At 41.9% G+C, this 25,886-nt stretch overlaps 1 protein-coding gene across 1 annotated transcript in view; it reads left to right on the top strand.

Moving 5' to 3' along the window:
• odad4 (outer dynein arm docking complex subunit 4) overlaps positions 1 to 24,648 on the top strand; it is a 65,793-nt gene extending 41,145 nt beyond the window's left edge. Inside the window, exons 9-12 of the mRNA XM_039740426.1 lie at positions 12,975 to 13,171; positions 13,410 to 13,510; positions 16,152 to 16,248; positions 24,384 to 24,648. Coding sequence (XP_039596360.1) covers positions 12,975 to 13,171; positions 13,410 to 13,510; positions 16,152 to 16,248; positions 24,384 to 24,532 — 544 coding nt within the window. The 3' untranslated portion in view covers positions 24,533 to 24,648. The remainder of the gene's footprint in view (positions 1 to 12,974; positions 13,172 to 13,409; positions 13,511 to 16,151; positions 16,249 to 24,383) is intronic.
• Positions 24,649 to 25,886: the final 1,238 nt, after the last annotated feature.

The raw sequence follows: 25,886 nt of genomic DNA, 5'->3' as shown, positions 1-25,886 counted from the left end.
GTGAAGCGGCTGGGATGAGAATCAGCACCTCCAAATCCGAGAGCATGGTCCTCAGCCGGAAAAGGGTGGAGTGCCCTCTCAGGGTTGGGGTGGGGGGGAGGGGGGGTATCCTGCCCCAAGTGGAGGAGTTCAAGTATCTCGGGGTCTTGCTCATGAGTGAGGGAAGAATGGACCATGAGATCGACAGATGGATCAGTGCGGTGTCCACAGTGATGCGGGCTCTGCATCGGTCTGTCGTGGTGAAAAAGGAGCTGAGCCGTAAGGCAAAGCTCTCAATTTACCAGTCGATCTACGTTCCTACCCTCACCTATGGTCATGAGCTATGGGTAGTGACCGAAAGAACGAGATCGCGAATACAAGCGGCTGAAATGAGTTTCCTCCGCAGGGTAAATGGGCTTTCCCTTAAAGATAAGGTGAGAAGGTCAGTCATCCAGGAGGGGCTCAGAGTAGAGCCACTGCTCCTCCGCATCGAGAGGAGTCAGATGAGGTGGCTCGGGCATCTGATCAGGATGCCTCCTGGATGCCTGGTGAGGTGTTCGGCACGTCCAACCGGGAGGAGGCCCTGGGAAGACCCAGGACACGCTGGAGGGACTATGTCTCCCGGCTGGCCTGGGAACACCTTGGGATTCTCCGGAAGAGCTGGAAGAAGTGGCCGGGGAGAGGGAAGTCTGGGCCTCTCTGCTTAAGCTGCTACCCCCGCGACCCGACCTCGGATAAGCGGAAGAGGATGGATGGATGGATGGATGGATGCATATTAATAGACTATGCTGGAACAGTTGGGCGGCACGGTGGCGCAGTGGTAGCGCTACTGCCTCGCAGTTAGGAGACCGGGTTCGCTTCCGGGTTCTCCCTGCGTGGAGTTTGCATGATCTCCCCGTGTCTGCGTGGGTTTCCTCCGGGCGCTCCGGTTTCCTCCCACAGTCCAAAGACATGCAGGTTAGGTGGACTGGCGATTCTCAATTGGCCCTAGTGTGTGCTTGGTGTGTGGGTGTGTTTGTGTGTGTCTTGCGGTGGGTTGGCACCCTGCCCAGGATTGGTTCCTGCCTTGTGCCCTGTGTTGGCTGGGATTGGCTCCAGCAGGCCCCCGTGATCCTGTATTCGGATTCAGCGGGTTGGAAAATGGATGGATGGATGCTGGAACAGTTGGTGGTGATGGTGCGGAAGATGAAAACATCAACTTACAATATCATGAAGAATTTCTATAACCATTAACATCGTCCAGTCTTCCACCTCACAAATTACTGTAGAAAGAAGGATGTATCCAAGAAAGGTAATGTAGTACATCTTCAGGGGGATAACATTAGACACCAAAGGAGATCTTGATATGCCATTCGTATTAAAATGTTTACAGTTTCCAGTTAGAATAGCTTTTGCAAAGACAATTAACAAATCACAGAGGCAAACATTAGAAAGAAACGAAATTCAATCACGGGCAGTTATACGTTGGGTTGTCACAATGAAAGTCCAAACACAGAATCACAATTCAATGCGATATTGACGAAAATTTTATAAAAAAATAGTTTTACAGTAAAAGTGTAAGTTTAAAAAGTTTTGGCGTGTTAATTTCAAAGCCAAACAGAACAAAATCATATTATGCAACGAATACCTCTAACGCAACATGAACCATAATTTACATTCAAATTATTATGTTTTAATATTTTTTAATATGGTTAATTACTGGCTGTAATGTAAAACAGTTAGTAAATTGTACATCCGCATCCCCATACGCGAGTGGCAGAACCGCAAAGAGGCTAGTGTGTAGCGCAAACACAAGGGTTGGCGAACGAAGCGAGCAGGGGGCAAAGCCCCCTAGTACTAGGAAATAAAATAGAAAGCAAATTCTGGATATAAAGAGTCTTAGAGAAGCTTACTGAAAATCTGGAGCGCCAAGGGGTGGATGTTGTCCTGGGCCGCTTTTATTTTAGTAGTTGGCGTTACGTTTTCTGACATCCAGATCAGATGGCTTCACATGTCTCAATCTCTGACATCGCTTCCTGTGTCGCCCCCTTGCTTTAGATGAGTCGTATTTATGTTAAAAAGCACATGTGACTTTGCACACATTTGATTGGCCATCTTGTCCTGATGACTTATGACAGATTGTTTGATCTTTAAAGTTCCTCCTCACTTTTCTTCCTTTCTCAAGCTGTAAACTAATTCTGTAATTCCCAGTCTTATGGCGTCCATCCATTCTCAGGATATAAACACATTAAAACGGGTTCTGCAGCATCTGTAATTATTTCAATTCTCAGTTCATAAACTAATTGGAAAAGAAACCAACTGGAACAAATGCATAGATTACTTGTAGAATACAGAAGGGTACTTTCAACGCCTGTAAATAATGTCCTGTAAATTCAGTTCACCCTGATTTGCTTGAGCAAATAATTAAAATTTAACATAAACGGTCAGTAATTCAAAAATTGAAGATTTTCCACATCAGGACAGGAGCAGCCAACAAAAAGGCCAACGACAGATTTAGGTCAGGATAAGAGTATCCGATTCAGGATGAAAATGTCATCTTTTAAATGCCGCTAGCAAAACGTGTGTCTTCAGTTTGAGTTTTGAATAATGAGAACAGAGGGGGCACTAAAGACCAAAAATTTGCCAAAAAAAAAAAAGTGGGTGCTCTGAAAAGAACTTTACAGTCACTAGTTTCAACATTGGCACAATTTGATATGAAACAAGGGGTTTCAAATCAAATGCACTGTTTAGAGAGGTGCACTGGCAGGGGGGCATTTATAAAAGAAGGCTGAACGGTATATAGAGACTTGTCTAATACGAAAACAGGGCAATGAAACAACAGTGTTGTAGCACACAGAAAGGATTGTTCTGGCCAAATAAGTATTGTTTAAGTGCCGAGGGCAAAAATACAGAGAGAGGTGGCAGTTAAATGAAGACGACTGCACTAGAGGGGGTGGCTGTGCACACAGAGAAGGCATTTATATGCTGCTAATGGGGGATCCCTATAAATAAGGACATGGCATGTGAATGCAGTTGTAAAGAAGGACCCTGTTTAAAGGTAGAGGGTGCACTGTTGGGATGTGTCACTCCACATACAAAAGTGGTGTTCAAATATTGAAGGCTGCACTATTAAGAGAGCAGCTTGGCGTATAGGCAGGTGGCTTTTAAACGCAGTCGCGCCCTATAGAGAGGTGGACTCTGCTATTAAGAGACAGCCTTGCCATAGGGAATGAAGTCGATCTGCATAGACGCGTGGTGTTTAAATAAAACCGGCTGCACTATTTAGAAATATTTGTCGGATACAGAAAAGGGGCTTTAAAATTACAAAGGGCTACCATACGGTGGATTTAGAAAGTATTCAGACCCCTTCATGTTCTGCACACTTTTATTGTGTTGTGGATTTCATTTTAAATGGATATAATTGCCAGTTTTACCCATCAATCTACGTACACTTCATAATCCATGATGACAAAGTTAAAACGCATTTACAGACAGGTTTGCAAATTCATTAGAAATCAAAAGCTGAAATTTCTCATTTGTACGAGTCTTCAGACACTTTGCAGTGGCACTTCAGATTAATAATACTAATCTTCTTATATGTATAATACGCTACCATAGCTGTCCATTTGTCTGTCTGTAGCTCGCAAACCGTTTGAACTATGGACCTGAAATTTGGTACACATATACTACATGACGTCTACTGTCCGCTTTTGGAGTGATGATTGACTTCCAAGGTTATTACTCTTTATATTTTCATTTTATTTTATTGTAGAATCAACTCTCGGCAGCAGGGCAGTTAGTTGTGCAGCATATGCGTACGGGCGCCGATCTCATTCCCTACCACCTTCGCTGTCACTTCCCTTACCTCTTCATATCTTAAATCATTCTTGGCGCAGATTAAAGACTTAAGTGCCAGCTTAAGTGAGAAATTAAGGAAAACATAGTAATTGCAACACAAACACGGACAGTTTTAACGTGAAAAGGTGCCGACGAAAGAATAGAAGAAGCAGGCTGCTGCTGTGGAGAAAAGAAGAGCTGCTCAGGAAGCGGCAAGCGCATCAACCTCTGAGCAAACAAGTGCTAAACGTACAGAGGAAAAGGATGAAAACTGAATGCTCTGGTCAAGTGTATTCGTACAGTGCGCCGTTACCGGTTCTTTATATTTATATAGTGCTTTTCTCACTATTCAAAGCACTTTAGTCAGCCACCACTAATGAGTAGCACCCACCTGGATGATGCGACGGCAGCCATTTTTCCTTCAGTATGCTCACCACACATGAGCTATCAGGTGGTGAATTGGTGAAATTAGAGACAGGGGATGATTAAGTGGCCAGAATGACTAGGCCGTGGTGGGCAATTTAGCCAGGACATCAGGATACACCCTGATCTTTACGAAGGACACCCAGGGATCTTTTATGACCACAGAGCAATAAGAATATAAACCATCTTAACAACATTATAAAAATCAGCAGTAAGATTATTGGTTCACAGCAGACCTCTTATCACTGAAATGTATTGCAAAGCGGTTAGAAAGAAAGCCAACTCAGTTCTGTCACACCGAAGCCGTCCTCTTTTCTCTGCATTGCAGCTGTTGCCATCGGGCTGCAGACTTGGGTTTCCAAAGCATCAGGCTTCAAAACTCTTTTATTCCTACAGCTATAAGCATTTTAAATTCTGTTACTAGTAGGGATGCTGCTAAAGGTTAAATTCTGTATTATCGTTTTATTTATTTTTATCGTATTATTGTTTTATTCTGTGCTGCTGCCTCACAGTTTGGAGACCCGGGCTTACTTCCCGGGTCCTCCCTGCGTGGATTTTGCATGTTCACCCCGTGTCTGCGTGGCGCTCCGGTTTCCTCCCACAGTCCAAAGACATGCAGGTTAGGTGGATTGGCGATTCTAAATTGGCCCTAGTGTGTGCTTGGTGTGTGGGTGTGTTTGTGTGTGTCCTGTGGCGGGTTGGATTGGTACCTGCCTTGTGCCCTGTGTTGGGTGGGATTGGCTCCAGCAGACCCCCGTGACCCTGTGTTTGGATTCAGCGGGTTGGAAAATGGATGGATGGATGTTTTATTCTTCTTCGTACTAATCTTGAGTGTGGCTTTAAGCAGTCACATTGGTTGTCAAATGCTGTGTCTAATCTTTTGGATCCCTGTATCAATGTTGTCTGTTTTTGTAATTTCCTGCTGCAAACAAATTCCCCTTTGGGATAATAAAGTCAGATTGCCTTTTATAAAGAAAACAACATTTTAATGCTGAGGACTGCACTGTATAGAAAATTTTCTCTTCATAGATCATGTTTATTACAATGGAAGGGGCTGTGCTATTTAGGGAGGACCTCTTTACTCAGAACGGTGACATTTAAATGTTGAGGACTTCACTGGAGTGTATCAGTCCATAAGGGCTGCAGTTGCTCACTTGAATTTAGCACGTGGCAAAAATGTGTTCTGTAAAAGCTGAGAGATGAGATATTTTGAGTGGGTCACCTCATATAGGAAGGTGGCATTTAAGCACAGAGGGCTGCCTTATGCAAAAGTGGCATTTAAATGCAGTCATTGTGCACATAGAAGTGTTCCTAAAAGGCAGAGGGCTGCCCGGTCTACAAAGGTGGCCTTTAAAAGTAAAGGGCTTCACTACACAGAGAGAACTGCTCGCTTATGATTAGCTCTCATTTAAATACAAAGAGCCGTTCCATTAAGAGATGGTCATCCAATATGAAGAACTGGCATTTAAATGCACCGGATTGTGCCGATTTCACTGTACCGATAAGAGCAATTTCAAAGCAGAAGACTGCAGTATCTAGAGAAGGTCATTTTGCTCGGAAAGGTTGCGTTTTTGATAAAGAGGGCAGCATTAGAGAGGGTCACAAAGCATGAAGAAAAGTGGCATTCAGGTGTTGAGAATGGGTCACCGTACCAAAGGGAGGTGGCATTTAAATGCAGACGCTCTGCATAGAGCAGTGGCTTTTCAAACCTGGAAGGCTGCTCTGTTTAGGGGGGATTACCTTATATAAAGAAGCAAAAGTCCAGACACTCAATATAGAGAAGGTGGCATTTAAATGCTGAGGATTGTACCATTATTTGGAATGGCTTGCCTCATATAGAAAGATGGCTTTTAAACACAGGGAGGAGTGCACCATATATGTGCATATTATTATAACACTAGCTGTCCCCCACAGCTCCGCCCATGTAGTAATAAAACAGGACAAACTTTAAAAATCAATAAACAAGCAGGTATCGCTAGCCAAGTGGAGGCAAGGTACGCGTGGTGAGGAGGGCCCTGCCCTCGGCCTGCACCCTCTCTCTCAGATTTGTGAAAATAAATCGGTGCCGCAAGCGAACTATGATACTTCACTTCCTGGGTCCTCCCTGCGTGGAATTTGCATGTTCTCCCCGTGTCTGCACTGGTTTCCTCCGGGCGCACCGGTTTCCTCCCACAGTCCAAAGGCATGTAAGTTAGGTGCATTGGTGACTGTAAATTGTCCCTATTGTGTGTGTGTGTGTGTGTGTGTGTGTGTGCCCTGCGGTTGGCTGGCACCCTGCCCAGGATTTGTTCCCAGCCTTGCACCCTGTGTTGGCGGGGACTGGCTCCAGTAGAACCCCATGACCCTGATACGGGGGGTCGGATAATGGATGGATGGATGGAAACCTGATCTAAATCCATTAAGTAGTTCTCTCGTGTAAAGCAGATGGACAGACAGACAGTTGTTGGATTATATATATATATTATTTAAAAAAATCCTGGGATGAGATGAGACTTTTGAGCCTGGGGTGAGACAACACTTTCACGTCCCACAAGACGAGACTTTGTACCAAGAGATTTAACCACACCCGGGTCCGGAAATAAAAGACAAAGAGTAGATGACAAAGTACAACGCCGTAAACAGGTTCAAAAACGTTGGCGCGATACACATGCAGAGCAGGTTAGATGATAATGGAAGCACGAAAATTCAAAAGTCTCAAAAAACTGATAGTAAAGATTGCATTAATGCAAACAAACGAAAATTATTACTCAGTGAAATAATTGAACAGCGAAAAGAGATCGAATATATTGTTTGGTTTAAACTTTAAGTTGGAGACTTGTAGATTGTCTAATTCGTGTTGCCATCAGGGAAGAGTAGTGTTTCTTCCCAATGAAGAGGTGTATCCGTGAGAAATAAAAGATTTGTTGTTTGGTTAAAGTGAAATCCACATACGCGAGTGGCAGAGACACAAAGTGGCAGGCCCGGGGGGGTTGGCAAGCGAAGCGAGCAGGAGGCAAAGCCCCCTAGTATATATATATATATATACATATATATATATATATACATATATATATATATATATATATATATATATATATATATATATATATATATATATATATATATCCATCCATTTTCCAACCCGCTGAATCCGAACACAGGGTCACAGGGGTCTGCTGGAGCCAATCCCAGCCAACACAGGGCACAAGGCAGGAACCAATCCTGGGCAGGGTGCCAACCCACTGCAGATATATATATATATATATATATATATATATATATATATATATGTGTATATAGATATAGATAGATATAGATATAGATATAGATATAAATATAGATATAGATATAGACAGAGCAACATGCTATTTTGAGAAGGACGTCTCATTTAAAAAGATTTTCTTGCTCTCAAGGGGATCACTCCAGCTAAGCAAATAATATTTTTACACAGTGGGCTACATTATTTGGAGTGTGTCATTCTCTGGAAAGATGCATTTAGAGAGGGTCACTGTACACAGAGAGGTGCCGTTTACATGCACAGGGTTGAGAAGCCCTTTCTCAGTGCACATAATAATCAAGCAAAGTGATAGGATGCATCATGATGTCACTCTGCCTTAGTATGGAGAGAATTAGTTTAAAATCAACTTCAGTGAGAAGCATTTCAGCTATGGATGATACTTTACCTTCAGCTCCTATCCTTGCAGTGCCCTCCATAATGTTTGGAACAAAGGCACATTTTTTTCCCTTGATTTCCTTCTCTACTTCACAGTTTAATACCACAAATCAAACAATTCAGACATTGCGATTAAAGCGCACACTGCAGTCTTTCATTTAAGGTTATTTGCACACATTTCAGTCACAAAACACTTTGTCTACACAGTCCCACCCATTTCAGGGCACCATAATGTTTGGAACAATTGGCATCACAGAGGTTTGCGATTCCTCAGATGCATTTCATTGCTTCATAAGATAGCTCGGCTTGCCTCTACCCTTTGAAGTCTGTAGTTGCCATTGCTCAACACGAGGACAAGAGCTGTGACAATGAAAGTCAAAGAAACCATTATCAGGCTGAAAAACTAACAGTAAAACTATTGGTGACATCGGGAAAATTATCAGAATCAACTGTCTGGAAAATCACAAGAAGAAAAGACATACTGGGGAGCTCAGTAAAATTACACAGGGACTGGTAGGCCAAGGAAGAACTCAACTGCTGAAGACAGATGAATCCTCACTATGGTAAAGAAAAACACCCTAACGCCTGTCCGACAGATCAGAAACAGTCTTCAGGGGGCCGATGTCTGTGTGTGTGTGTGTGTGTGTGTGTCAGAGACGACTACCTACCAAAGACTCCATGAACAGAAATACAGAGGCCACACTGCAAGATTCAAACCACTAGTCAGCCACAACCACAGGACGGCAGATTACAATTTGTGAAAAGCAACTTAAAAGAGCCTGCAGAATTCTGGAAAAAGGTCTTGTGGACGGACTTGACAAAGGTGAACCTGCCTCAGTGTGATGGCAAGAGCCATGGACGATTGTCAGTTTCATCACATGTGACTTGTGTAAATATCACTGTTTTCAGTTAACAAAAGCAGCATCATTCTAGCTAGGTGCCCTTATTCCAATATGAGTGCCATCAATTCCCACAATTACTTTAGGAACACCGGACACTGCTGCAAATTGCCTTTAATGTTGGCATATATAACCAAATCTTATGGAAACTGAATATCGTGCCTCACCAGCAGCCATGATGGAGAAGAAACTTGGCTGAGATACTCCCGACTAGTGTTGATCAGCGAATTTCACCAAAGTGTTATTCCCAGCAAATTTGCTGCATTCGTGTTTATTATTATTATTTACTGATAATTCCCCTCTGGTAGTTGCCTGGTAGACCCCGATTTCAGACTGTCTGGGCCCACTCAGCACAAAGTTCCAAGACAATGGCATTTGAAAGTCTAAATTGACTCCTAAGCCAGTCATCATCATAATGGGCAAAAAAAAAAAAAGTTTGTTTTCTTTTGGATGTGACTATTTGCATATCTTCAAGCAGGGCCATATTGTGTCAAACCATTAGACTATGAATAAGCTCCAGGATGTGAGATTTGGAGATTTTTGTACCCAGGAAGTGAATCATATCCATGTTCTTACTACACTTTGGTTTCTCATCCTTAGAAGTGAAAACAGGTAGCCAATATAAAGTAAGGAAAAAAAAAAGTTCCTCAGTGCAAATACGCAGCATTGGCCCTCTTATCAGGGAATTAACGACAATTTGTGCGTCATGTTCATCACTTTTGAGCTGTAAAATGTCTGTCATGTCAACACACATTATAATAACACCTCAGTTCTGTTAATTACTAGCCGTCCCCCGAGGCTCTGCCCGTGTAGTTGTGAAACAGGACAGCGAGCAGGACCCTGCCCGGCCCCCTACTCCTGACGTCACGCTTCCCCCTCCCCTCGGCCAGCAGCCTCTGCCTCGGATTATTGTGAATATATCGCTCCTGCAAGCGATCTATGATTCTTAGCGCGATGAGAGAAGTTGCAAAATCAACCAGAATGTTCAAGCAAATTCTAGGAAAAAACCCCAATCTAAATCCGTTAAGTAGTTCTCTTGTTCTCTAGCTAAGCGGAGGTAAGATACGCCCCGAGGCCGGCACGAGAGTGAGGAGGGCCCCGACCCCCTGCCCGCAGCATCTATTTCGGATTCACGCAAATAAATCGGTACTGCAAGCGAACTATGATACTTAGAGCGATGAGAGAAGTCGCAAAATCAACTGGAATGTTCTAGCAAATTCTAGAAAAAAAACCTGATCTAAATCCGTTAAGTAGTTCTCTCATGAAAAGCGGATGGACAGACAGACAGACAGACAGACAGATGTTGGATTTTATATATACTTACAGTATCTCACAAAAATAAGTAGACCCCTCACATTTTTGTAAATATTTTATTATATTTTTTATGGGACAACACTGAAGATGTGACACTTTGATTCAATGTAAAGTAGTCCGTGTTCAGCTTGTATAACAGTGTCAATTTGCTGTCCCCTCAAAATAACTCAACACACAGCCATTAATGTCTAAACCACTGGCAACAAAAGTGAGTACACCCCTTAGTGAAAAATGTCCAAATTGTGCCCAAAGTGTCAATATTTTGTGTGGCCGGCCACCATTATTTTCCAGTACTGCCTTAACTTTCTTGGGCATGCAGTTCACTAGAGCTTCACAGGTTGCCACTGGAATCCTCTTCCACTCCTCCATGATGGAGTTGGTGGATGTTAGAGACCTTGCACTCTTCCACCTTCCATTTGAGGATGCCCCACAGATGCTCAATAGGGTTTAGGTCTGGAGACATGCTTGGCCAGTCCAGCACCTTTACCCTCAGGTGTGTTTGGGGTCGTTATCATGTTGGAATACTGCCCTGTGGCCCAGTTTCCGAAGGGAGGGGATAACGCGCTGCTTCAGTTTGTCACAGTACATGTTGGCATTCATGGTTTCCTCAATGAACTGTTGCTCCCCAGTGCCTGCAGCACTCATGCAGCCCCAAACCATGACACTCCCACCACCATGTTCGACTGTAGGCAAGACACACTTGTCTTTGTACTCCTCACCTGGTTGCTGCCACACACGCTTGACACCATCTGAACCAAATAAGTTTATCTTGGTCTCAACAGACCACAGGACATGGTTCCAATAATCCATGTCCTCAGTCTGCTTGTCTTCAGCAAACTGTTTGCGGGCTTTCTTGTGTGTCATCTTTAGAAGAGGCTTCCTTCTGGGACGACAGCCATGCAGACCAATTTGATGCAGTGTGCGGCGTATGGTCTGAGCACTGACAGGCTGACCACCCACCCCTTCAATCTCTGCAGCAATGCTGGCAGCACTCATACGTCTATTTTGAAAAGACAACCTCTGGATATGAGGCTGAGCACATGCACTCAACTCCTTTGGTCGACCATGGCGAGGCCAGTTCTGAATGGAACCCGTCCTGTTAAACCTGTCGCTGTTATGGTCTTGTCCACCGTGCTGCAGCCCAGTGTCAGGGTGTTGCCAATCTTCTTATAGCCTCGGCCATCTTTATGTAGAGCAACAATTCTTTTTTTCAGATCCTCAGAGAGTTCTTTGCCATGAGGCGCCATGTTGAACTTCCAGTGACCAGTATGAGAGAGTGTGAGAGCGATAACACCAAATTTAACACCATTCACACCTGAGACCTTGTAACACTAACGAGTCACATGACACCAGGGAGGGAAAATGGCTAATTGGGCACAGTTTGGACATTTTTTACTAAGGGGTGTACTCACTTTTGTTGCCAGCGGTTTAGACATTAATGGATGTGTGTTGAGTTATTTTGAGGGGACAGCAAATTGACACTGTTATACAAGCTGTACATGGACTACTTTACATTGTATCAAACTGTGTCATATCTTCAGTGTTGTCCTATGAAAAGATATAATAAAATATTTACAAAAATGTGATCTCATATATATATATATATATATATATATATATATATATATATATATATATTTTTTTTTTTTTTCTTCCAGCCGTCTGGAGTGTTTTTTTTATTTTTTCTGTCCTCCCTGGCCATCTGACCTTACTCTTTTTCTATGTTAACAAATGTGGTCTTATTTTAATTTCTTATTTTGTCTTTTTATTTTTCTTCATTATGTAAAACATTTTGAATTGCATCACTTGTATGAACACATGCTACAGAAATAGATGCTGTTGTTTGTTTTGTTTTATTTTATTTTAAATTATTTATTTATAAAGGTTAACTTTTACCTTGTTGATCAAGCCAGTACTTTTCTGGCTTCCACTTTGAAGGATTTTTTGTATGCATTTTGAATGTATGTTTTGAATTTGGGGTCCAGCTGCCTGGGATGAGGCCTATCTCTAGGTAGGCCAGTGAAGGTCCTGGCCTGGTCTGTGGGGCTTTTTGGGGGCCTTACACCAGTGTTCTCATGTTTGTGCATCCTATTCAAACTAATAAGCCGCACAAAACAAATTCAACTGTACATTGTATACGTATATATAAAAATCCTGGAACAAGACGAGTCTTTTGAGCCTGGGGCGAGACATGACTTTTTCAGAGAGATACTTTCACGTCCCGCAAGACAAGACTTTGTGCCAAGAGATTTAACCACGCCTGGGGCCGGAAATAAAGCAAATCGTAACGAGGTTCTATGATACAAAAGAACTATGATACTTAGCCCAATGAGAGAAGTTGCAAAATCAACCGGAATGTTAAAGCAAATTTAAAAAAAAAAACCCAATCTAAATCCATTAAGTAGTTCTCTCGTGAAAAGTGGACAGACAGACAGACAGACAGATGTTGGATTTTAAATACATAGAGATTAAACTTGTGAGTTGTCATTTTGCTGGTTTGATTGCACTTCCCTACTTGATCAGAGGTGTCATCATTTCTTCTCAGAAATGTTTCTTATGGATGGGTCAGAGCTGCCATAAATATACACAAGATTTCCCATCAAGTTTTCTTTTATAAATCCCGACTTTTGCAAGCCACTTTTCTGTGTGTACGCAAGCTTTATAGATCTGACCCCAGCAGACAGAATTAAAATATTGAAGGCCTGTATGTGTAACACAGGAGACGTTAAAATGAAATATTACTGACACCTGGTGCATTTGAACACGCCTCTCCCACTTTTAAGCTCTTTGTATTATAAAGGCCCCAGTCTTTGATTTACCATTGAATGTTTCACTTATAGGATTTCCTGCCAATTTTAGGGCTGACATTTCTTGATCATTTCCCTCATTAGGTGGGAAGAGAAGATTCCTCTCACCAAGTCAAGCCTGGAGAAGACCTGGCTGTTCCATGAGATCGGTCGTTGCTACCTGGAACTGAATCAGAATGTGAAGGCCCGTAGCTATGGAGAGAAGTCTCTAGCATTCGCTGTGGAGGCAGAGAACACAGAGTGGCAGCTTCATGCCAATGTGCTGATGGCTCAGTCAGAGGGTGAGCTGTTCACTACTTCGTCCTCAATTAGAACCTGCTAGTTCTTTGGTTTAAAGACATAAAACTCCTAACATCTAAAACAAACTAACATCTGCTAGTTAATGTGCTTGATAGACATTTGATAAGATGCAAATATCAGAATGACCTGTAAATGGATATTTCAGAACATTATATCATTTCTTAAATTTGTCAAGTCTCTCTTCTTTGCTCATTTTTTCTGCTTTCATGGTTCCTGCAGTGAAACTTGGAGACTACGACACTGCGGTTACACTTTTTAAGAAGGCTCTGCAGAAGGCAGAAGTTCTGAAAGATGAAGCAACCAAAGAAGCCATCCATATCGTAAGTGACTGGAAATTATAGCGTATAAAATTAAAGGAGGTCTCCTGCCATTTACCTAATGTTAGTGACATCTCATCTCATCAGGTTCAAAAACACACAGATGAAAACATGTGGAAAAGTAAATACACCCCATGAAATGTTTTCTTCTTTTGTAGTTAATGTACAATGTAAAAACAATAATGTTAAATTTTCAGTAAAGTACTGGCAGCTGTGGTTGCCAGAATTTTACCATAAAAAAGGTGACAATATTTTTAAGTCTACGGTATAAATATAACTTTGTAGTAAATACCTGATTTTTTCCTTACAACATATTCTAATAGAAGTGAATGTTTAAAAATAACTTGAAATCCATGCACTATAATAAATATGCCAATCCAAGAGCGGCGTTTGGGGGTAGCAAGTGGGCCGACTGCCCCAGGCCCCGCGCCTAAGGAGGCCCTGCTTTTGACGTCCACATGTCCTGTTCGAGTGGATTTGTCTAGTTATATTCTCCAGCTATAGTCCTTGTGTTATCTTGCAAAAATTTAGCTGAATATTGTAAATTCGCGTGCAAGTTTATACAGTCCACACATACTGGTAACCAGTCCCGCATGGGGTTGGTCAGCCCTAGGCCCCGTACACCCCTAAGGCCGCCTCTGTGCCAATCAATAAACCTTTAGAAAGTATTGTCAGGGTCAAACCCCAGTACACAGTTTGCAACAGGAAAATAACAACAACCAATAGCAAACACTTATCATTTAGTTACATACATTGAAAAGAATTCAATGTTTAAGAAAGTTATGGCACATTGTCTGGTGGAGAAGTCAAGTTTGCTTTGGTGGTGTATGGTGTCCTACAGGTGTGCCAGCTTATCGAATACTACCCACCATAAATCAGCTTCCATAACCTCAAAAAACCTTCAGCACACAGGAAAAAATACGTCTGCTAACTTGCTTTAAGTTTTTCTTCCTACTGTTCAAAGTTATGTGGTAAAAGGGGGCGTGTCCTTATGCAAATCTCGTAACTTTGCTGTTATTAAAGCAGCGCTTTATCGTTTTACAGTTGTTTACCTTCGCTATTTAACAGTTTTACATTGTCAAATTAACAGATTTTTTCAGTGTAACTTTAATGTATCAGTAAACAGTATGCAGAATATTTTGAAGGTAGAAAAATATCAATTTTTCAGAACTTGGCTGTAAACAATAATGAAATGTATTGTTTACGATATACAGGTAATTTTCAGTAGAACAAAAGGTAACTCTCCTTTTTTTTAGAAAAGGTATTTTACTTTCACCATTTACAGTATTTTTAACATTAAATTTACCAACATTTTTTGCAGTGTCAAAATCAAATCAAGATTTGATCTTCAATTACTATAAACAGTATCTTGTGACCACCAGGGGTCGCTGTTGCCCCATTAAACCCAACAGACAGGTACACACAGACACAGGATAAAAGCACAAAGAAGCTCTTTTAATCATTTCTCCTTCTTCAAAGTACCTTTCAAGCACTACTGCGACCATAAATAAGTAAATAAACAACAATAATGAACACAAATCTCTCCTCCACTCCTCCCAGCAAGCTCTGTCAACTACCTCCCAACTCTGGCTTGCTTGCTGGGTCTTCAGTAGTCCTTTATATAGTCCTTGACCGGGAAGTGCTTCTGTTTTTCCTCCCACGGGACTTGCCAGCACTTCCAGATCAGGTGTAGAATCCCAACTCTTTAATCAGCCCAGAAGTATTGTGGGCCTTCCGTCATCATGACTTCCAAGCACTTCCGGGCTGCAAGGGAAGCATGACTTCCCAGGACCTTTCACAGTTCCCCCTGGCGGCACCCACGGCACCCAACAGGGCTGAGAAACCAGACTCCAAGTCCCAGGATGCCCTGCGGGAATCCGGGGCACCGCTACACTCCAGGGGAGCTGCCATCTTGTGTTTTGGGGGAAGCAGTGTCCTGCCTTCCCCCATCCTTCCATTTCAGAGGCGTCCCAGCCAGGATAAGCTGCCGGCTGTCTGCCACAATCCATAAGTAAAGGCGATGTAATTGGAAAAATTACAGTAATGTCTTCAATTAGAAATAAACAAATATGCCAATTCTGTCCGTGGGAAAAGTAAGTAACCCCTTGGCTCTAGTCTTACGGGGACAGACGTGATTCTCAAATGAGAATACCCATCTGGGGACCAAATATGCACATCTTCTTCAGGGATACAGATAGAAAACCAAAGAAGCAAAACACAGAAAACCCACCCAGACAAAGTGAAATCATTCAAAGTCCACACAGAAAATGACTGGCTGCAGGATTGAAACCCACAATGATGGATCTGTGACACAGCAGAGCTGAATTCAGTGCTGCTGTGCCACCATACATATAAATGACTCAGCTTATCCATTTCAATACAGTCATTAAAGAACTTAAAAGGCAACCTTCATGTTTCAAAAGATCATTGTAAACCGCAATAGTTTAAATGTGAGCTTTTACAATGTAATCATTATGGATTAATCTGTGGGTGTGTGAGTTACTGGATTGTTGTTTCCTTCAGTTTTGGTTCCTGCCATTCACTTGATGCTATTGGCTTATGTTGTGTTGGTCTAAGGAGAATCAGATACTCATAGGGATGGATGGATACATAAAAATATTATTAAATGTGTATCAAAATACAGGCACTTGAAGATGTTCAGAAACAAATCCGTGAGGCACATTCTCCTGAGGAGGTTACAGAAGAAGCGGACACTCAGAAGGACAGCTCTCATGTTAAAGGTAATATAAAGAATGCTCGGCATAAACCAGGGACTTCGGGAGTTTACAGGTATAGGAGAAATGATAAGAAAGACTCCAGAAAATATCCCATCTGATACCCTGATGACAGGTAGGATGTACCGTATCATTTTAACTTGAAGATGTGTAACTCTTGAAATGCGTCTACTCCAGCTGGTAGCAGAGAAGCCCTCATAAGACAGATCAACATGGCTGGCTAAATTTACAAATTCTAAAAATGGAAAATGCTTTCAGAACATGTATTACCAAGTTAGCTCTACTACCCATCTAAGATGGGTTAACAACTAAGTCATCAATGTAGACCTCTTGTTCTTTATTTGATACACGGATTGCTTATTTGGTCTGGTATATTAATACCCAATCCCAATACACTTTACCTCTTCAGACAGAGATGTCCATTTTCACCAGTTCCTCTCGGTGTTGCTTATCAAACTGACCACTGTAATGACACTAGCTTAGTCGTGCTGGGACTTTAGTTTCCTGATATGTGTGCTGATTTATCGTTATTGTCACTCATCTGTTGCCCACCATGCAAGGTTATCATTCATTAGCATTACAGCTATAAATCTTCTTCATTCATGTGACCAGAGTTGTAGCAAGAAAGTTGTTGTTATGTTGCTGTTGCCAGCATATAATGCAGGGGTGTCCAACTTTAGTCCTGGTGGGCCACAGTGGCTGCAGGTTTTCATTCTATTCCACTTCTTAATTAGTGAGTTGTTTTTGCTGCTGATTAACTTGTTTTCCTTTCTTTCAAGTAATGTGACTCAGACCCCTTAGTTGTTTCTTTTTCGTTAATGAGCTTCCAAACAATAATGAGACACAAAACGAGCCGCCACACAACCAGCTCACCTGAAAATAAAGAAAGGTGAAGGTCTTGGTCATGTTGGTCTGCTCTGGTCACCTAAACATCTTGATGGTGTTTGTAGAAAAAAACAGAAAATCAACAGTCTGCTATGGCAGAATGAGAGCAGCAACAAGTCCTGACATTCAATAATTAACAGCAAGAATTGGCTTCTCATTAAGAAACTGGTTGGAGTGAAACTGGCTGGAGTTCAATGGAGTTTAGCTGCTCATCTATCTGTCGGCTCGTTTCACTCCTCGTTTCTGTTTGGCTGCCATTTAATGAAGAAACGAATCAATTCAGAGGACAGGGCTATTAAAATGAAGGGAAAAGGAGTTAATTAGCAGCGAAAACTGGTCACTGATCAGCAAAAATGAAGGAAGAATGAAAACCTGCAGCCACTGCAGCCCACCAGGACCAGAGCTGGACACCTCTGATATAATGTTAGACAACAGAATAGGCTGATAAGGCCAATTTAGACCCTTATTTGGTATTTTTATCATCATTTATGATGTTTGAATTATTTATGAATTTTTACATGTCTTCTACATGTTTAAGCTTTTTTTTTCTTTCTAACTCAAGCAACTGCATGGACACACAGATACAGTGCAAAATGTCAACGTGAAAAAAGTTTACTTGAGATTTTTGCAAATTTATTGAAAATAAAAAAACTGAGAAATCACATGTACATAAGTATTCACAGCCTTTACTCAATACTTTCTCGATGCACCTTTGGCAGCAATTCCAGCCTCAAGTCTTTTTGAATATGATGCCACAAGCTTGGCACACCTATCCTTGGACAGTTTCGCCCATTCCTCTTTGCAGCACCTCTCAAGCTCCATCAGGTTAGATGGGAAGCGTCGGTGCACAGCCATTTTAAGATCTCTCCAGAGATGTTCAATCAGATTCAAGTCTGGGCTCTGGCTGGGCCACTCAAGGACATTCACAGAGTTGTCCTAAAGCCACTCCTTTGAGATCTTGGCTGTGTGCTTAGGGTCGTTGTCCTGCTGAAAGATGAACCATCGCCCCACTCTGAGGTCAAGAGCGCTCTGGAGCAGGTTTTCATCCAGGATGTCTCTGTACATTGCTGCAGTCATCTTTCCCTTTATCCTGACAGGTCTCCCAGTTCCTGCCGCTGAAAAACATCCCCACAGCATGATGCTGCCACCACCATGCTTCACTGTAGGGATGGTATTGGCCTGGTGATGAACAGTGTCTGGTTTCCTCCAAATGTGACGCCTGGCATTCACACCAAAGAGTTCAATCTTTGTCTCATCAGACCAGAGAATTTTGTTTCTCATAGTCAAGAGTCCTTCAGGTGCCTTTTGGCAAACTCCAGGCGGGCTGCCATGTGCCTTTTACTAAGGAGTGGCTTCCGTCTGGCCACTCTACCATACAGGCCTGATTGGTGGATTGCTACAGAGATGGTTGTCCTTTTGGAAGGTCCTCCTCTTATCCACAGAGGACCTCTAGAGCTCTGACAGAGTGACCGTCGGGTTCGAAGTCACCTCCCTGACTTAGGCCCTTCTCCCCCGATCGCTCAGTTTAGATGGCCGGCCAGCTCTAGGAAGAGTCCTGGTTGTTTTTAACTTCTTCCACTTATGGATGATGGAGGCCACTGTACTCATTGGGACCTTCAAAGCAGCAGAAAGTTTTCTGTAACCTTCCCCAGATTTGTGCCTCGAGACAATCCTGTCTCGGAGGTCTACAGACAATTCCTTTGACATGAACTGTCAACTGTGGGACCTTCTATAGATAGGTGTGTGCCTTTCCAAATCATGTCCAGTCAACTGAATTTACCACAGGTGGACTCCAATGAAGTTGCAGAAACATCTCAAGGATGATCAGAGGAAACAGGATGCACCTGAGCTCAATTTTACTTATGTAGATGTGCTTTCTCAGTTTTTTTATTTTTAATAAATTTGCAAAAACCTCAAGTAAACTTTTTTCACGTTGTCATTATGGGGTGTTGTGTGTAGAATTCTGAGGAAAAAATTAATTTAATCAATTTTGGAATAAGGCTGTAAGATAACAAAATGTGGAAAAAGTGATGCACTGTGAATACTTTCCGTATGCACTGTACTGTATATATAAAAGTCAATGTGTGTATGTATGCATGTATGTTCCAGCATCACGTCCGAACGGCTGGAACGATTTTCATGATACTTGGTACACGTTTCTCATTGGTTGACTTAAAATACTGTAGGGTGAAATCAACCCTAACCCACCACCTTCTGGGTAGGATGGGGGGTGATCTTGAGATCATGTATGCACGTTATCATCCAGTTGACACTCGGAATGACCACCAGAGGGCGAACTAGACGTCACTACCTGCATTCTTTATGTTTGAGCATCACTGCGCCCCTGTTGCTTTTGAAATTTATTAAATAGAGTTGGCTGGTTCTGAGTGTCAACTGGATAGCAACATACATACAAGACAAACGCATTAGTGAGTCTTCATTGTTTGTTCATTTATTTTTATTTTTAAAGTTGTGTTTTTTTTTTTATTATTTTTTTCTCAAACAATTAAAAAAAAAAACTTTATTTTCCTCCTGGGCAATGTATGTAATTTCTCAAGTAGCTCTTGCCCATATGTAGCACAGCTGTTTCCAAACTGGCTCCTTCAATATGTTGATCTAAAATGTGTTTTTACAGCCTGGTGAAGGAGTAGATGGCCATTATTACCTTAAATGCAGGTAACCAGGTTGTCCACTCTAAACATGTCCCCATCAAAAAGGGCATAAAAAGTGTTTCATATAGAATACATGCACATACACAAATACAGTTGCAAGAAAAAGCGTGTTCCCTTTGGAATTCCCTGGCTTTCTGCATTAATTCTTCATAACACTGTGGTCTGGTCACTGTAAAAAACAAATAACAATCTTCTTAAATTGATTGCAGTTCTTCTAGTCAAAAGTGAACACACCGTTTAAACATTCACTGTCAAGTCTTTGACCTTCTAGGCAGATAGAAAAAGCTCCAAAAACTAACTGGAGTCAGGTATTCCAACCAATGAGATGAGTTAGAAGGTGTGGCTTAAAGGTGTCCTGCACCATAAAAAAAAGACACAGAGAGTCTGGCTGTTGTCAGAGTCTGCTCTTCTTATGAAAAAACTGTTCATGTGAACTCTGAAATATGACAGGACCTTAAAAGAGTGGGAATAGTGGAACAGGATACAGAGCGTTCATTAATCAATGGTAAAACAAATTACATACACACACACAGACATAATTGCAAAAATTATATTTTCGGACTCAGGGAGGTCTAAAACGTCAAGATTCATCAAAATCTTGAAATGCAATTTTTGGAGGATTCCAATACTTTCTCTCTCTCTCTCTCTCTATATATATATATATATGTGTGTGTGTGTGTATGTATAAATAAATAAAATATTATATATAGTATACTAGAAGGTTACAGGTGAGTGCATAGAGGTTGGGGTTGGGGTAGGGATGCGGGGTTGTGGATGGGGTTTGAGGAGAGAAAGATACCCAGATCTTCATTGATCAACCTTCAAGCATGGGACTGGGAGGGGGAGATCGTTTCGTCCTCTTCTTCCTCCAGGTTGTCCAAGATGGAGTGGCCTCAAAGCTGGCGGTGGATGAACCTGCAGCAATCCTGGATTGACATCCTCTACCTTCTTGGCAAGCCCAAAAGCACAGGACATGAACCTTCAAGACTTCTGGGTTGTTTTGCATTTTGTGTGTATGTGTGTAGGTGCTGGGAAACAGGCCATACTGTATGAGAGGCTCTTTCTGGGCCTGCAGTCTGTCAGTTCCTGTTCCAGGGTGCCCAGCAGGGCCTTCACAGATTCTAGGCATGCATGAAGGTCCTCAGGGGTAAGGTTCATCCTCCGCCCCAGATAGCCATCCATGCCTGGTTTTGATGTCTGTTGGTAAGTTTGTTATAAGCTAGTCTCTCTCAAAAGGTTTGCATTGTGTTGGCAACACATTTTCAAACAGGTTCTACATATTGTCCTTGGCTGTAATGAGTTTGAGGATAGTCTTTGATTTCCACAGGTGCATTTTAACATTCTCCAGATGATACTCCTTTAAAAAGAAAACCTTTGTAAAAGCCAGGTAGAACCACAAAGTGTTTGGGTATCAAGGGCTGCAGCTGTCCCTGTGCCAGCTGAGCATTTTCCAGGGAAGAAGGAGGGAAAAATAGGACATGGTTCTTCCCACAGAGTCTTTAGTTTAGTCCATCAAAGTCCTGTGGATGCAGTTGCAGGCAAAAATGACTAGCAGCATGATGAGGAATGATGAGGATGCCTGGTATTCCATTCCCACCCTTCTGGGGCTCTTTATACTCTGCACATCTTGCATCTTATATACCCTTATGATGGCTCTGCAGACCAAAGCAAATGGGGTCTATGCCTGGGCCATATACTGCAGGAAGTCAATGCATAACACCAGTGCTTTGCCTATAAGAGAGAGAACTCTGGGGCTCCATGGAAAGAATTTCTGTCTGACCTGTGTTAGTTGCTCTTCCCAGGCCTTCAGGGCTGAGTCCTCAACATACACCAAGCATCTTAATGACTTCTGGTTTGATGGTGAAGGAGAGATGGTCATTAGATGACACATGCTAATGTCGGAAGTGCAATACCTATAACATCCCACAGCTGACCTATGCCCCTGAACCAAAACCTTAGTTTCCACAGGACTGCAGAAGTTCTGTCACTGTTTGATGAGGTGTACTAAACATGTTGATGTTGTCCATGCAGAGCGAATATTAGCTTCTTCAATTCTGTGGTCCTGGTGCAGTAGTCTCTCTGATCGTTGGATTCTGCCCAATGTGTTTGGTGAAAGCAGAAAGATGGCGTGAGATGGGACTGGTCTAGCTGATCTTGGAAAGGACAGGGAGGGGATTGGGGTCTGCCAGAGTACCAGGCTGACAAATGCATGCACAAAGCCCCATTCAAGAGTTCGTAAAACACAGACTTGAAGGATTTTTCTTGGTCAAGTCTGACCAAGACTGCATAAATTTTGATATTATGGACAGAGTACCTAGTCAGAGTGAGAATGTCTGTGATCCCACACCCTGGAATTTGACATGTCCGGCCTGAGTGGATGACCTGTTTGATGAAAGCCTTCAGGTGGTGAGGCTAGTTGTATAGTGAGAGTCTTGTAGCTCACATTCAAGAGGGAGATGGGATGTCAGTTTTTTAAGTTGCATCTCTCCCCTTTCTTTATGTAGAAAATTGTGGCATCCATTCCCTCATTCCTATACCACAAGTGGGTACTCTGATTTTATCATATGAAGGGAATAGTTCTGGTACATATTGACCAGGTGAAAAATAATCTCTTAAGGTGTATTCATCTCTAGAGTTAGGAATTTAGTGGTAGCATAATATTTAATTTTGCAGTTTTACACCTCCAACATGACTTATTTTGATCAAGAAACATACCCTAGGAACTTGTAATTCACAAATTTTGGTGCTCAGAAGCAAATCTTTAGTTATTTATGTGATCGGTACCATATGATACCTTTTTCAATTTAAAGTTCAGAATGTTTTGTTTGGCTTTTATACAAGGGCCACATGTTTAGTACTGCTGTCTCATGGATCCACTGTTGATCACCATCTGTGTGTGGTTGTACATAAACTGGTAATGGCATGGAATGCAGTGGTTGTGTTTACATGTATGCCATGGTAACAACACAAATTACCTATGCCAGAACAGTTTTGATAAGTGAGCATATTGCAAATGGCCCAGGTCATGTGAACTGTGGGTTTGTCTGTCATTACGGAATGTTGACCCCAAAATGGTACATTTCCCCCAGTAACGCTACATTTTATTACTTTGGGGTTTTGGAATGAGCAGATTCCAATTGTGCCCAGATTTTGCAATTATATGTTGATTTTAAGGTAACAGTTTTTATTAATAATTTGTTGACGTTTTCGCATATCCTGTTTTGTTTTTTGTTTTTTAATTTGTTATCGACTGTGGCCACTAACATTTCAAATGTTTTGTTGTGCTCAAGGCCATGTTGTTGGTGACACAAGGAAGCTGGGAGTAGTGATACGTTTTTGTCACGCAGCTGCCATACTATCAGAAGTGGCGAAACTTCTGGATTGAATTTAACAACCTTGTGCATGGAATCAATTTAGAGAGTCTGGATTTTTTTTTGTGTGTTTCTTGACTATAATTTCTGGTTTATGTGTTGGGCTTTTGACACTGACGTTTCCTGCTTAATTTGTGCTCTCATTCACCTCCTGGTCCATCCCCTCCATTTGACATTTGGCCTACCAATTGTTTCACCAAGGCCTATCATCTTGTATCTGCAGTTGAACTGCTCGTCTGATTCCATAGTGTAGTGGTTATCACGTCTGCTTTTCTGTTGTAAGTCGCTTTGGATAAATTGTCTGCCAAGCAAATAAATATAAATGTAAATGTTCTCCACTGTCAGTGTTAATGGACTTCTGTTATTGAGATTTACTTACTGCTTCAACTGTAATGTGTGTTCAATGTAATGTCTCTTTATCTAACAAATGTGGTAGGGTTGAGCAATTTTCTGTTAGTACCTCATATGTGCAGTGCGTGAAGAGTGCTATATAAAAATCCCAGAGTTCTTCCTTGCATCCTCTGCAACTGTTTGGCCTAGAACAACTGATATTGAGGAGCAGGCCATACTTCAGTGTGTCATTTAGTCAACAGAGAACACAATTTGGCTGTGACTTACCCAAAATCCAAGATCTGTATAACTCCAGGTCCAGAAAGCACGTGAGCAGATTACTGCTGGCTTTTCCCATCCTGAGCATCAAATCTTTCAATTCCTCAATTCCAGAAAAAGATTACAGGGCCTTGAAGGTAAACACAACACAGCATAAAAAAGGAGTATTTTTACCTAAGCCATGAGTCTTATTAGCCTTTGATCTATTTTTAACAGCCCATATTGTTTTAAAATGGTGCTAGACTATGTGGTGTTATATGCTTTCTTACAAAGATTGTGTTAAGTGTCAGTGAAAACAACTCCCAAGGTAATACATTAATCTGAATATTACCATAATACCAAATGTGGCCATAACCTCTCCATGTTAGTTTCATGCTTTCAAGCGGAAATACAAAATGACTATGAGCTACCATCCTGATATAATGTTAATAATAAAACCCTCATGGCAAATCCATAATAATAAAAGAGCATTAGTCAGACATCTGTTAAAGAACAAAAGCGGACATACCTTTAAGTATTATTGCTTTGGCCTACTGAGGCCTATTATCCGGTAGACTAGCACATGTGTTAAACTGTATATAAATTAACTTTTTGTTTTCTTTAGAGGAGGAAAAGAAAGCAGCTACTCCATTACCAGAGAGCCCAGAGTCTTTGCAAAGCCCAGAGGCGGTGGAGAGTCCAGAATTGGTGCAGAGTCCAGAGTCAGCAAACAGCTCATATTCACCGGAGACCCCACAATCCTCTGATGAATAAGGTGGGCTTGGAACACACAGACCAATCTATCGCCAAAGGCTACTCATACAGCTGCAGCGTGGGACCGTATCATCTATTTTGTCACACTGACATAAAATAAATTGTACATTCAAGTTTTTGATCTATGTCTTTGATTCGTGTTCATTTTGATTCCTGCAAGGACTGATGTCCCATCCAGAGATCTGTTTTACTTTTATACAACACACACTTACAGGGTGTGCTATCAGGAGACACTTGTCAGAGATCATAAAAATCATAAACTAGCACCAAAATGAAAAACTCATTAGTTAAATGAGAGAATGTAAGTAGTGACGTAGGATAACACGAGAATGTACCAGCATCATGGAAGCAGAGAAACCAATTCTGTATTATACTGATAATAATTCATTACATTTATATAGCAGTTTACTTAGTAGTTAAAGCACTTCAATGAGTGGGGAGCCACTTCAACCAGCACTAATGTGTAGCATCCACCTGAATGATGTGACGGCTGCCATTTTTGCATCAGTACACTCACAACAACACAACACAAGCTAGAATACAGCCAGTGATGAGACAGGGGATGATTAGGGGGCCAGAATGACTAAGCCATGGAGGGCAGTTTAACCTGGACATCGGGATACACCCTGCTCTTTGCAAAGGATACCCAGTTATCTTCTTATATACGAGCAATATGCTACCTTGTCTGTCTGTTTAGGATTTTAAGTCACCTGTAGCTCGCAAACCGTTTGGTACACATATACTACGTGACGTCTACTATCCGCGTTCGGCGTAATGATTGACCTCCAAGGTTATTCCTCTTTTTATTTTGTTTTATTGTAGAATCAACTCTCGGCAGCGGCCAGCAAGGCGGCGGTGCAGGCGCATGTGTGGCGCGCCTTTCTCATTCCCTACCACCTTTGCAGTCACTTCCCCTATCTCTTCATATCTTAAATCAAGTGAAAAATTAAGGAAAACGTACTAAGTAATTGCAATACAAACAGTGACTTAATCAGTTTTAACGCGAAAAGATGCCGGCGAAATAAGAGAAGAAGCTGGCCGCTAGGATGGAGAAAACAAGAGCTGCTCAGGAAGCAACAAGCGCATCAACCTCTGAGCAAACGAGTGCTAAACGTACAGAGAAAGAGTCTGAAAACTAGGAATGCTCAAGTCAAGCGTAACATACAGTGCGCCTTTACTGGTCTTTAATAACCACTGCGGTCCAGGACCTCGCTTTTACGTCTTATCCGAAGGACAGATACCCCGATCATTCTATAAATGTTTTTTTTGGATTCTCTGAACCACTACTTTTTATATGTGCGCAGCAAGGAATATTTACCAGAATGTATCTCATATCCAAAGGATTTCCCCCAAC

Source organism: Polypterus senegalus, chromosome 17 (assembly GCF_016835505.1).
Source record: "Polypterus senegalus isolate Bchr_013 chromosome 17, ASM1683550v1, whole genome shotgun sequence".
Classification (NCBI taxonomy): domain Eukaryota; kingdom Metazoa; phylum Chordata; class Cladistia; order Polypteriformes; family Polypteridae; genus Polypterus; species Polypterus senegalus.
This window is presented reverse-complemented; position numbering and strand designations above follow the sequence as displayed.